At 42.2% G+C, this 13,959-nt stretch overlaps 1 protein-coding gene across 1 annotated transcript in view; it reads left to right on the top strand.

Annotated features, from left to right (window-relative positions):
* TMCO1 (transmembrane and coiled-coil domains 1) overlaps positions 1-13,959 on the top strand; it is a 488,674-nt gene that overhangs the window by 368,385 nt on the left and 106,330 nt on the right. Inside the window, exon 8 of the mRNA XM_044085738.1 lies at positions 1,867-1,881. Within this exon, the coding sequence (XP_043941673.1) occupies positions 1,867-1,881 (15 nt within the window). The remainder of the gene's footprint in view (positions 1-1,866; positions 1,882-13,959) is intronic.

Below are 13,959 nucleotides of genomic sequence, written 5' to 3'. Positions count from 1 at the left end.
GACTGGCTGGGGAGGGGAGAAACTGGCTAGTATTTAATGTACTCTGTAAGCATTCAGGGGTTTTCACAGCTGAGAGAACTACAAAGATAAGACAAAGCCAGTTAGCACTTAGTAGAAGCACAGCTGCACTATACATCTTAGCATGGATAACCTTTCTTTAAGGTTAACTCTAGTCTGAGTGTGGCTGTCAGTTTGGGAAATTTGTCCCCAACAGAAGGGCAAAACTTCAGTATTTGAAGATGTACATAGTTTTGTGTATTATCATTAAATTAATAATTTGTAGTAGGATAATGGGTTTTTTATGTTTCTGGGCTTTCAATACAATAAAAAGTTTTGTAAGATATGACATAGGCTCAAATGGATATGAAAAGAAACAGCGGTATAAAAGTTCAGCTTGACAAACATTGTATACATGTAACACAAAAGGTGGAATTGGACATTTAACAAAAAAGGTGTTGTAGATAAAAGGTGGGAATATTTTTTTAATGTAGTGATGCTTTCTATGATGTCTTTAAATGTCAGTGGTCTCACAGATAAATACTATTTAAAGAAGTGTACAGAACAAATAGCTTTGTTACAGGATACACACTTGGAAAGAGCTGAACATGTGAATTTGATAAAGAATGGTTTTCAGGATGGTTACGGAGTGGATTATACTTCTGTTAATTAGAAGAGGAGCTCCAGTAGTGATAAAAGAGGATAAAAAAGATAATAATGGCAATTTTGTAGTACTACGGGGCTGCTGGCAAGGGAGGAGGATTACAGTGGCATAGATTTATATTCCACTTAAAAGCTGCTATAATGAAGCTTAAGAAAATGTTGGGAGAAAGGAAGTTTTCTGCAAGGAATATTACTTATAGGTGGAAACTGAAATTTGATTTGCAGCAGTGAAGATGTGTCTGGGGGGGGGGCCAAAAGGGAAAATATAACAAAGGAGGTTAGATTTTTGAAGATATTTATGAAAATATTTGGCATGGATGAATTTACATATTATTTCTCAAGTTATAAAAACTGGGCTAGGCTAGACAGAATTTACATTTCACAGGAACATGTGCATTTAATTGAATGTCTTGATATACACACTATTTCATATCACGCACCAATAATAACTAAAACAGGGTAATGAAATAAAAGTAAGACACTGGTGCTTTCCCACCCATCTTTTGAAGAGAGAAGAATTTAAGGAATGGGTTGTGGAGATTATTCAGGAGCTATTCTAAAGGATGGAAATTACTTCTGAAAATATGGCTAGGGGAAGGATAAAATTGAGGAAGAGTTTAAAAATAGGGTGGAAATAAAAGAAAGGGAGCTGTGGTTAAGAAGTAACCAGAGTTATTGAGAGGGACTGTCAGATGTTAAACGTTTTGCAGAATGGTGGAATCTGTCACAGAAGAAGAGGATCAACTGCAGAATGCTAAGCAGAAAATATGGGATTACCTTGAAAATATACACTAGTTTAGAACGATTGTTGTTAAACAACTGTTTTTTGATTACAACACTAGAGCACATAAACGTTTAGCACAACAACTCAGGCAACAGAAAGTGGAAGGGGCTGTCACCAAGCTTAGGGAACTTGTAACAAGGAGGGTAACGAGATTCTGTAGAGGTATTATAAATATTTCAGAAATTCTATGAAAGTCTGTATAAAGGAGAGAAATATGCAAATCATCTAGAAAAGATATCAATGGAAATGTTTATGGAAGAATTAGATATGCCAAGGTTAGAGGAAGATGAGGCTCGATTACTAATGGTTAGGATAGGAAGAGATGAGATAAAAATTGGGATGTATAACCAATCTACAAGAATAGATGGTATTCCTGTGGAAGTTTGGAAGCTAGGAGGGAAAAACTGATAAAGATGTGGAAGGTATTTAACAGTATTGTAGGAGGAGAAGTACCAACATCCTGGAAGAAAGCAGTGGTAGCTGTAATACCTAAAGAGGGTAAAGATCCACCAGATCCAGCTTCGTACAGGCCCATTTCAATACCAAACAATGATTATAAAGTGCTCATGTCTATCATGGCTAAAGGAATGGCAAAAGTAATACCAAAATTGATAGATATGGATCAGTGTGGTTTTGTGGAGGGGAGGCAAACATTTGGCAACATTAACAGAACATTGATGATCCAAAGGGAAGCAGAATGTAAGAAAATACCATTGTTGGTGGTGGGTCTTGATGCAGAGAAAGCATTTTGACAGAGTAAGCTGGGACTTTGAGCAGGGCGATGGAAGCATTTGCATTTCCTGAAAAAATGATAAGGTTGATTACGAGGATATATGAGGGATTTGAGATGAAAATCAAAGTGGGTAGGGTTCTTTCTGATTTCTGCATGAGCAGAGGAACTAGGCAGGGGTCTCGTCTTTTATTTATGTATTTATTTAGCATTTGTTTGCCAGGATAGTCCAACTGGACATGTGCCCATTTTCAGCGGCGTCCTGGGGAGAAAAACTCCATAAGTTTACAGAGAGAAAGAAGAAAAATTTACAAAAGAGACATTACAAAGTAGTAGCATACAGATTGTAGACTTTACAGCCGTAAGTATACACTGAGGATCTTCCCCCTTTAGGCTGAAAATACAAGTGTGCAAAATATACAGTGACAGTAGATAAGAACCAGTTAGAGCTTTGCAAAATATTTCACAATTGAATAAGAGTATATAAATGTTTGTTTCCACGTATACATTCAAGCAAATATACGTGTAAGAGCATATACACACACATATATACATACACACACACACACACACACATATATATATATATATATATATATATATATATATATATATATATATAGATATTGACCTAGACATATATATATATATATATATATATATATATATATATATATATATATCTATATATATATATATATATACACACACACACACACACACACACACACACACACACACTCATATATAGGTTATTGTTCACACATGGATAGGTATAGTTAGCTGGTGCAGATTGGGTGTAGAAATAGTGAATGGACGAGGCTTCAGAGGGTCAATTACAGTTACATAGATGGTTGGTGAAGAGGTATGTTTTAAGTAGACTTTTGAAGGAGCGTGTGGAGTTTTGTAGTCTGAGTTCAGGGGAAAGGTTGTTCCATATTTTTGCTATTTCATGGGTATATAGTGATTCCCCGGAGTTGTTTTTGCATGTGGTTTCAATTAAGGCTTTGTTGGAGAACCGAAGTTGTCTATTTGAATTGTAGAAGTTCAGCATGCCAGTCAGGTCAGGGTTTTTCTTGGGATTGTACAGAATTAGATGAGTTAGGCCGAGTTGATGGTACCTTAATAGGTTCGGCAATTTAAGCCAGTGCAAGGCTTGTAGGGAAAGGCAGTGGCTGGATCATGATTTGGCATTGGTAGCGAATCTAGTGATTTTGTTGTAACAGATGGAAAGTTTATTATGGTCAGTTTTGTAAAGATTAGTTAAAATTGGGGATGCATAAAGTAGAGTAGGTAGGAGGTGGGTCCCGGCTATTGCAATTCGAGATTTGGTGGTTAGATAACTTTTACAGCGATAGAGGGAATGTAGCTTTTGTGGACTTTAGTGATGGCTGTTTATGTGCTTTGTGAATTTGAGTTGCTGTTCAATGGTAACTCCTCGGAGTTTAGCCTCAGTGACGGGTGATTTGGGTTTTGCTGGTGGGGAGTATAGAGAAGGTAAGGTTGCTCGTTTTAGTAGAGTGGAATAACATATTAGTTGTGTTTTCTTGGATTTAGTATGAGTTGCGAGTTGTTAAACCAGTTCTCTGTTTCAGAGAAGGCTTCTTGGGCTTTTTGTTGGAGAAGCTGAATGTTGGGTGCAGAGCATATGAGAGTTGTGTCATCAGTGTATTGGACTATGTGGGCTTTAGAGGTAGCTGAGTGGAGTTGATTTGTGAAGATATTAAAAAGAAGCGGTCTTAGGATTGATCCTTGCAGTACACCTAAGGAGGTTGGGAATGGGGGGATACAGAGTTATGCCGTTTGACGGATTGTTGGTGGTTATTTAAATAGCTTTTAAACCAGAGTAGGATGGGGTTATTAAGGGTGAGGTCAGTGAGACAAGACAGTAGTTTATTATGTGAGATTGTCAAATGCCTTAGATAAATCTAGAAAGGTAGCTGAAACAAATGTACCTAGATTCCTGTGGGAGTTTATAGTATTGGTGAATTTGAGTATGGCAGTGGTGGTGCTGTGGGATGGGAGAAATCCATGTTGGGTTGGGGAGAGAATGTTGGTGAGGAGATAGGAGAGGAACTGGTGATGAATATATCTTTCTAGGATCTTAGAGAGGGGTGAGAGAATTGCAACTGGTCGATAGTTGGAAAGGTCTAGGGAGGGGCCACCTTTGTGGAGTGGTATGATATATGAGGTTTTCCACAGGGATGGAACAGTGTGTTCGGTGATGGATCTATTTATTAGAAGTGAACTGGGATAGGCTATAGCTGTGGATGCAATTTGGAGGCATTCGGCAGGAAGGTTATCGACTACAAGTGTTGTTGGTTTGAGTCTGGCTAGGAGTTTTTGGATAGTAGAGGTAGGAACAGACTTAAGTATGAAAGGTATGGTATTGATTTGGACCTGCGGTGGTTGTTGGGTGTTGGAGGAAGTGACTCTTTTCCCTTTATTTGCATTATATTTAGAACCATTCACTAAGAAAGTAAGGGTCTCAGAAATTCAAGAATATAATTTGTATGGTAGTCAAGAAAAGCTGGCTATATTTGCAGATGATACAATTTTATACCTGACAAAACCAAAAAGAGACATTAGTGTTGTGGAACATTCTGAGACTGTTTCATATCTTTCTGGGATACAAAATTAATGAAGCTAACGCAAAGGCAATAGTGGTAAATTTATGTACCCATATTGGTTCATCAATATCTATATTTATGGAGACATGATAAAACAAAGTATTTAGGAGTATGGATTAAAATGTTTCTGGTGTGGCAGCGAAGGATATGTGGGAAGAGACTAAATAAAGATAATACAAAAACAGAGAAAATTGAAGCTCTGTTATATTGATACTAAGATGCAAGCAGTTAAAATGTTTAGTCCTATTAGCCTTGTACACAAGTCGGGTATATTTTTATCAACCAGAGGAGAAGTTGTGGATAACAGTTAATAAAGAGCTGAAGGATTTTATCTGGGAGGGCAAGACGGCAAGAGTCAAGTAGGATAAGCTGATTCTTCCAGTAGAACAGGGCAGTTTGGGATTACCTGATTTGAAGGGGTATTTCAGAGCTACACAGTTAAGGGTCCTGTACATAGCACAAACAGAAAACAAAGTGGAAAGGAATGATGATGAAACAAGGAGAGACTGGGATTTTGGATGCAGGCCTTTAAGGAGAATAACAATAATAATACAGAGTATTATATCTATAAAGTAGCAAAAAGTGCCTTAAGAACTAAGCCAACATGAGAATGGAGAAAGGAGATTCTGCCTATAGGGATGACTGCAATTGGGGATATAGAGAATAGGCAAGAGGGGGCTGGAATTTATTGGGGAAAACTGGCAAAGGAACCAAGGTATTAGGAGTAAATAACTAGAGAGGGAAATATGATAGAATGAAAAGATACCAAGAATTTATTTGGACTGCAGGTTAGAGATCGCCTTCCCTATAAAGGATTGATATTAGAGTAGAAGCAAAGAGAAATAAATAGGTAGGTCCTAAACAAAAGACCAGCACTGTTAGTTTTTAGTAGACTGTAGAACAGAAGCTGCCCATTAAAAAAAGATTAATTAGTAAAGCATATAAAATATTACACTACAACTATATGAATCGATCAGAGGAGGTTAGAAAAGACTGGAAAGAAAGACTAGACAAGCAATTCACAAAGAAACCCTGGGAGGATATATGTATGTTTCCCAAATATGCAATAAAATCCTGAAGATTTAGGATTTTTCCTTGGAAAAGTTTACATAGATATTTTTATACCCCAAGTAGCCTCCAGAGAATTTTTTTCCAGTAGACAGCAAATGTTGGAGGTGTGGCAGGGAAGAAACAGGTAATTGGGAACATATAGGTTCATAGGTAGGTACTAGGCTATTGGCCTTGGGGCCTATATAAGCCTAGCCAAAACATACCTTGGCTTTCGCCACTCAAGAGAATTATTTTCCTCTGCCCCTGTTGAGCAAAGCCACAGAAATTATCCCCAGGGTGAATTTCCTATCTCCCATCCAATCATCATTTTTTTTCTTGGAGTGCTAATGGAGGAGCTTTGTTTGATATAGATAGGTAGTTTGTTCCAGGGTATGGGAAGTCTCTGGGACAGGAATCTATCCCTCCAGCATGTTCTGTTTATTGTGGTGACAATGTTTATGTCCCTAGAGCGTGTAGCTCGGAGGGATTGGGATTTCTTTAAGTGGAGCATGTCCAACAGCTCTGGGTTTGACATAGCTTTGTATGCTAGGCAGAGATCGCCTCTGAGTAGGTGATATGCGACGGAGTAAAGCTGGAGATGTTCTTCATCTCACATTGCTGCAGTCCTTACATATGGGTAGTCCGCTGTCCTCGGTCGGCCCGAATACCAAAGTATTAGGCTGATGTCGGTCAAGGCGCTTAAAACTGACATCAGGACGTCAGGGTACAAAAGCGCATGACCGACGTCATTTCCTCAGTCTTTTTTGCCGCATGGTCCGATGCAGAAGCAGCGTTGTAAGTGCCGTTCGGCGTTCTGAAATTTTTCGAATTCGGAGTTTCAGACCGAATCCAAGTTGGCTAAGTACCCCATTGGGGATTATTTTGGTTTTTTCTTGCCTCAGTATTTTACCGGATGTCAGAAAAAGTGAATAACTGTATTTCTTGTGGGAAACAGATACCGCATAGGGATTATCATTCTTTGTGTATTCCTTGTTTGGGGCCTGAGCACGACGTTGTTGGGTGTCGCTTTTGTGCTAGGTTCAATAAACGCACTATTAAGCGAAGGTTAGATTGTGCTAGGCTGGTCTTTGGGAAGCGGCGCAATTATAATATGCCGTCGGATTCTCCGGCGCCCGCTTCTGCAAAGAAGCGCAAAGACAAAGCAGTTAAACCCAGGCAAGATGAGTCGTCCGTTCCGGACGCCTGTTCTTTAGAGGCTTCAGTGGGACCGGTGGTTCCGACGGAGACTTCTCTGGAGTCTCAGGGGGAGACTTTGATTTTGCAGGAAGTAGCCTCTCAGGAGGCAGGTCAGGCCGAAGGGGCTTCTCAAGTTACTGCACTCCCCTCCCTTCCTAGGGTGGTTAGGCCTTCTCCTTCGGTTTCCAAGGCTTCTCCCAGAGGCAGGCCAGTTTTAGCTCCTGTTGGGGTCTCTCCTAGTTCAGCAGGGTCTGTGCCTAAGAAGCACATGCTTAAAATGGCAGAAGATTTGATTACTCTGATTAGAGGTTCTATGCCCCCTCCTGATAAGAGGCCTAGGGTGGAGCCAGAGTTGGGAAGTTTTGAACAGGCTTCGGATGTTTCAGAGTCTTCGGCTGAAGACTTGCAGGAGTACTCTCCTTATTCTGATTCTGATGCAGATGATTCCACTCCTTCTGCTTCTCCTCCAGAGGATTTTTCTTTTCAGAGACTCTTCATTCTATGAGGGAACATTTTAAGTGGGAAGGTCAGGACTTCTCTGATTCTAGGAAAAGGCTTAGGAGTTTTTATGTTACCCCAGCATAGGCCTTTGGCTATACCCCCTGTTCTGGATGTTGTGGAAGATGTGTTTGCAGAGGCTTCACTTAATCCTGATTCTCTGCCGCCTGCTCCTGTTAAGCTGGATAGGTATTACAGGGTGCCTGAGGCTCACAAATATCTTTATAAGAGTCCTAGGGCGGACCCAGAAACTATTAGTCAAGGACCTAAGGGTGTCAAGGCCTCTATTGTAAAAAATCCGGTTCCTTTAGATAAAGAAGCCAGAGCTTTGGATAGATGGGGAAAAATGTCTATACATCTTCTACCTTAGCTATGAGGGCTTTGAATTGCCAGTTTCATATGTTGAAATATCAAAACTTTCTTCTTTCTCAGTTGAAGTCTATGGTGGATGCTCTGGCGGAAGGCATTGAGTGTAAAGAATTGCAAGATTTGGTGCATGTCTCTGAACAGGTGGGTAAGCATTCTTTACAGTGTGGTTTTGATGCTGTGCAGGCCTCGTCTAGGGTGGCTGCCACTGGCTCAGTTCTTCGCAGGCATGCCTGGTTGAAGGATCAGAATTTATCTGACCATGTTAAGACAAGGATTTTGGATGCTCCTTTGCAGTCTGATGTGTTGTTTGGTTCACCTGTGGAGTCAGTCTTGAAGAAAATGGAAGACAAGGCTAATGATTCTCAGTCTAGGGGTAGATCTAGACGTGGTAGGGGCAGAGCTCAGAGTTCTTTCAGGCCTAGAACAGGGAGTTCCCCTGCACAATCTTCGGGTGAGGGCAGGGGCCAGTCCTTTCGTAAACAGGCCCAATGACCTACTTTTGCGGCTGCCAGATCCTTCTTGCCTGGCAGCACCTTTGGGAGGAAGGTTAGCACTCTTCAAGGAAAATTGGATGTTGGTTACCCAAGACAAATGGGTATTGGATATCATACACCAGGGTTACAAGTTTTATTTCCATACCTTGCCTCCTTTCAAAGGCATGCCGGACGTTCCTCCTCAGCAAAGACTAGAGGCTCAAACAAATTTCTCTACTACTTCAAATAGGGGCCATACAACCGTTCCTCTGCCAGAAGTGGGCCTAGGATTTTATTCTCGCCTGTTTCTAGTACCAAAGAAAGGAAACACGTGGAGACCAATTTTGGATTTATCCATCCTCAACACATATCTGGACATTCCCAAGTTCAAAATGTTAACGTTACAACAGCTTTTACCTCTGCTGGGCAAAGATCACTGGATGGTGACCCTGGATCTCAAGGAGGCTTACCTTCATGTTCCTATCAGGCCCAGTTGCAGGAAGTATCTGCGTTTTCGGGCTGGGACTTCACATTATCAGTTCTCTGCATTGCCCTTTGGCTTATCTACTGCGCCCAGAGTGTTCACAAAGGTTCTGGCTCCAGTGGTAGCTTTTTTCAGGCTAAGAGGAATACAAATTTATCCTTATTTGGACGATTGCCTGATACTGGCCCAAGGAAAGGACGAACTTCTTCATCATTTACAGTATGTGATGGCAGTGTTAAGATGCCTGGGGTATTCTGTGAACGAAATAAAGTCCAGTCTAGTACCCTCTCAGGACATGTGCTTTCTGGGTGTGAGACTGAATACAGCATCCCAGATGGCCTTTTTGACCCCGGACAAACAAAAGAATCTTTCTCTTTACTTCCATCAGTTGTCTCATCAGTCCAGGCTGACTGCAAGGACAGTCCTTCAAGCCTTGGGGTTCATGGCATCTTGTATTCTGGTACTTCCCAATGCCAAACTGCATATGAGGAAGCTACAATGGTATCTCAAGAATGTATGGACACAGCACTGCCAAGATTTGGACACTGTCATTCAAATAATACCTTGCATTCAAAAGGAATTTTTGTGGTGGGCTCAGGAATGTCACCTAAACAAGGGACTCTCTGTGACCCGGCCAGAGGCGAGTCAGATTTTAACGACAGATGCCTCAGACAAAGCTTGGGGAGCTCATCTAAATGGAAAATGGATACAAGACACGTGGCCTGCCAGACTTCAACATCTACATATCAACTTGAAGGAGATGTTAGCAGTCCAATTTGCATTGATAGCTTTCAAGGATTTACTTCTTCCAGGGCAGGTGTTGATTCAAACAGACAACACAACTGTCATGTGGTACATCAACAAGCAAGGGGAACGATTCTTATCCTCTATGCAGACAAGCAATGATTTTGTGGGAGACTGCTCTCAGTTTACAGCTAAATCTTCAGGCAAGGTTTCTGCCAGGAGCACAGAACTCCTTAGCAGATGTGTTGAGCAGACAAATTATGGATCCCCACGAGTGGAAATTGGATCCTCATGTTTTTCAGAGATTGACAGTGTTATGGGGAACTCCAGACATAGATCTGTTCGCTTCTCCACTGAATTACCAGCTGCCAAAGTTTTGCACAAAAAGGTTTCATCCATCGGCATGGAAAGTGGATGCTCTCTCATTCATTTGGAGCAATCTTCACGTGTATGCCTTTCCACCTCTGCCTCTCCTCCCAAAGGTACTGCTGAAGGTCAGACAGGACAAGCCAAACATGATTTTAATAGCTCCAGATTGGCCTCGACAGCACTGGTACCCATTACTGAGAAGTCTGGTACAGGAGCCTCCATGGCCTTTGCCTTCGATTCCTCACCTGCTGTCTCAGGAGAACAGTCATTTACTCAATGTCAAACTTCATTCTCTACATCTGACAGCCTGGCATATTCTGTTTTAAACCCTGGAGGGTCTCAGCTTCCACAACAAGTTTTGAATGTTATTTTGGAGGCCAGAAGGCCTAGTACAAGGAAAGTTTACGCAGATAAATGGAGGAGATTTTTGTTTTGGAGTACTGCAAAGGATTTTGATGTTTCTAAACCTAATTTAAGTGTTGTCCTTCAATACCTTACTGAGTTATTGGACAAGGGTTTGTCCTTCTCCTCTATAAAGGTTCATGCTGCAGCAATTTCTGCTCACTATGACTGTGACCCACCATTATTTTCTCAGCCTTTGTTTAAGCAATTCCTTAGAGGGGCAAAAAATATAAGACCCCCACGTAGAGCTCCTACTCCTGCTTGGGATCTCAATTTTGTGTTGGAGAAACTCACTCTACAACCTTTTGAGCCTGCAGCATCGGCAGAGTTGAAATATTTATCTTGGAAGACTGCTTTTTTGTTGGCCATTACCTCTGCGAGAAGGGTTTCTGAATTACAGGCCCTTATGGCAGTTGAGCCTTTCTTAATTTTCCACAAGGACAGGGTGTCTTTGCGTACTAACCCTTCTTTTATGCCTAAAGTGGTTTCTAGTGTGGCTTTAAACCAAACTATTCATTTGCCTACTTTTTATGCAAACCCCCAAAATAAAGGGGAAAGGATTTTGCACACTTTGGATATACACAGACAGTTGCGATATTATTTTAACAGAACTAAAGGGTTCAGGCAGTCTCAGCAGTTGTTTGATGTTCTTCGTCTTCCATTGCTGCAGTCCTAACAATTGGGGTATAGTCCGCATCCAGTCGGCCCGAATACCAGAGTATAAGGCTGACGTTGGTCATGGCGCATTAGACTGACGTCAGTACGTCAGGGTACTAATGCGCATGACCGGCGTCCTATCCTCAGTCTTTTTTGCCGCGTGGTCCGATGCAGAAGCAGTTTTGCGAGTGCAGGTTGGCGTTCTGAGATATTTCCGAAACCGGAGTTTCAGACCGAATCAGAGTTGGCTAAGTACCCCGTTGGGGAACATTTTGGTTTTTTCTTGCCTCAGTATTTAACCGGATGTCAGAAAAAGTGAATAACTGTATTTCTTGTGGGAAACAGATACCGCATAAGGATTTCCATACTTTGTGTATACCTTGTTTAGGGCCTGAGCACGACGTTGTTGGTTGCCGCTCTTGTGCTAGGTTTAACAAACGCACTATTAAGAGGAGGTTAGACTGTGCCAGGTTAGTGTTTGGGAAACGTTGCAATTATAAAATGCCGTCGGATGCTCCGACGCCCGCTTCATCCAAGAAGCGCAAGGACAAAACAGCGAAGCCTAGGGTTGAAGAACCGGCAGTCCCGGACGCCGGTTCTTTAGGAGGCTCAGTGGAGCCAGAGGTTTTGCCAGGAGTTTCTATGGAGTCTCCGGCAGAAACTTTACTGTTACAAGATGTCCCATCTCAGGAGGCAGGCCAGGCTGAAGGGGCTTCTCAAGGGCCTTTTCTTCCCTCTTGTCCCACAGTAATTAGAGCCTCTCCTTCTGTTGCTAAAGCTTCTTTTAGAGGTAGGCCAATTTCAGCTTCAGTGGGGGCTTCTCCTAGCTTTTCGGGTTCTGTACCTAAGAAACATATGCTTAAAATGGCAGAAGATTTGATTACTATGATTAGAGGTTCTATGGGCCCTCCTGCTAAGAGGCCTAGGGTGGAGCCGGAGTTTGCCAGATTTGAACAAGGTTCAGAGGCTTCTGAGTCCTCTGCGGATGATTTACAGGAGTATCCTCCTTATTCTGATTCTGATGTGGATGATGCCACTCCTTCGGCTTCTCCTCCTGAGGATTTTTCATTTTCAGAGACTCTGCATTCCATGAGGGAGCACTTTAAATGGGAAGGCCAGGATTACTCTGATTCCAGGAAGAGGCTTAGGGAATTTTTGTTTTTACCCCAGCATAGGCCCTTAGCTATACCTCCTGTGTTGACTGTGGTGGAAGATGTTTTTGCAGAGGCTTCCCTGAACCCTGATTCTTTGCCTCCTGCTCCTGTTAAACCTGATAGGTACTATAGGGTGCCTGAAGCTCATAAGTATTTGTTTAAGAGTCCTAGGGCGGACCCAGAAACTGTTTCTCAGGGGCCTAAAGGTGTTAAAGCCTCTGTGGTTAGAAATCCTGTTCCCACTGACAAGGAGGCTAGGGCTTTGGATAGGTGGGGTAAGAAACTGTATACTTCTTCCACTCTAGCCATGAGAGCATTGAATTGTCAGTTCCACATGCTGAAATATCAAAATTATCTCCTTTCTCAATTGAAGTCTAAGGTGGATGCTTTGGCGGAAGGTATTGAGTGTAAAGAGTTGCTGGATTTGGTTTATGTGTCTGAACAAGTGGGCAAGCATTCTTTGCAATGTGGCTTTGATGCTGTGCAGGCCTCCTCGAGGGTGGCTGCCACTAGTTCTGTTCTTCGCAGGCATGCCTGGTTAAGAGATCAGAATTTGGCTGAGCATGTTAAGACAAGGATTTTGGATGCACCTTTACAGTCTGATGTGTTGTTTGGTTCGCCTGTGGAAGCAGTTTTAAAGAAAATGGAGGACAAAGCTAAATCTATGCAAACTGTTAAGAATTTTTTGCAGGTACAGCCACCAAGTTTAGTAGAAATTGGCCTGCTAAGGGGTGGACTTATCCTGCTTATGACTCCCAGTCTAGGGGTAGGTCTAGACGTGGTAGGGGCAGGGCTCAAGGTTCTTTTAGGTCTAGAACAGGAGTTCACCTGCTCAGACTTCTAGTGAGGGCAGGGGTCAGTCCTTTCGTAAGCAGACCCAATGACCTGCCTTTTCAGCTGCCAGTAGATTCTCGTCTGGCGGCTCCTTTGGGAGGACGACTGTCTCTTTTCAAAGAAAATTGGGATTTAATTACTCAAGACAGATGGGTGTTGGACATTATTCACCACGGTTACAGGTTTTATTTCCATACAATGCCCCCTTTCAAAGGCATGCCAGACGTTCCTCCTCCACAAAGAAAAGAGGCTCACAAGCAAGTTTCTCAGTTACTCAACATGGGGGCCATTCAGCCAGTCCCTGTATCAGAAAGGGGCCTAGGATTTTATTCCCGCATGTTCCTAGTACCAAAGAAGGGGAACACGTGGAGACCAATTTTGGATTTATCTCTCCTCAACACTTATCTGGACATTCCCAAGTTCAAGATGTTGACGTTACAACAGCTTTTACCTCTGCTGGGCAAAGATCACTGGATGGTAACTTTAGATCTCAAGGAAGCTTACCTTCATGTGCCTATCAGGCTAAGTTGCAGGAAGTATCTGCGGTTTCGAGCTGGAGATTCTCATTATCAGTTCTCTGCATTGCCCTTTGGCTTATCTACTGCGCCCAGAGTATTCACCAAGGTTCTGGCTCCAGTGATAGCTTACTTCAGGCTACAAGGAATTCAAATCTATCCTTACTTAGACGATTGCCTGATTCTGGCTCAAGAAAAGGAAGACCTTCTACAGCATCTGGAATATGTTATAGCAGTGCTAAGATGCCTAGGGTATTCTGTGAACGAAATAAAGTCCAGTCTAGTACCCTCTCAAGACATGTGCTTTCTGGGTGTGAGACTGAATACAGCGGCCCAGATGGCCTTTTTAACCCCGGACAAACAAATGAGTCTATCACTTTACTTCCATCATCTATCTCATCAGTCCGTG

The sequence above is a fragment of the Protopterus annectens genome, chromosome 10.part0 (genome assembly GCF_019279795.1).
Source record: "Protopterus annectens isolate FY-2018-M chromosome 10.part0, PAN1.0, whole genome shotgun sequence".
Taxonomy (NCBI): Eukaryota; Metazoa; Chordata; order Ceratodontiformes; family Protopteridae; genus Protopterus; species Protopterus annectens.
Note: the sequence above shows the minus strand (reverse complement) of the source record. Positions and strands in the feature narration are given on the sequence as shown.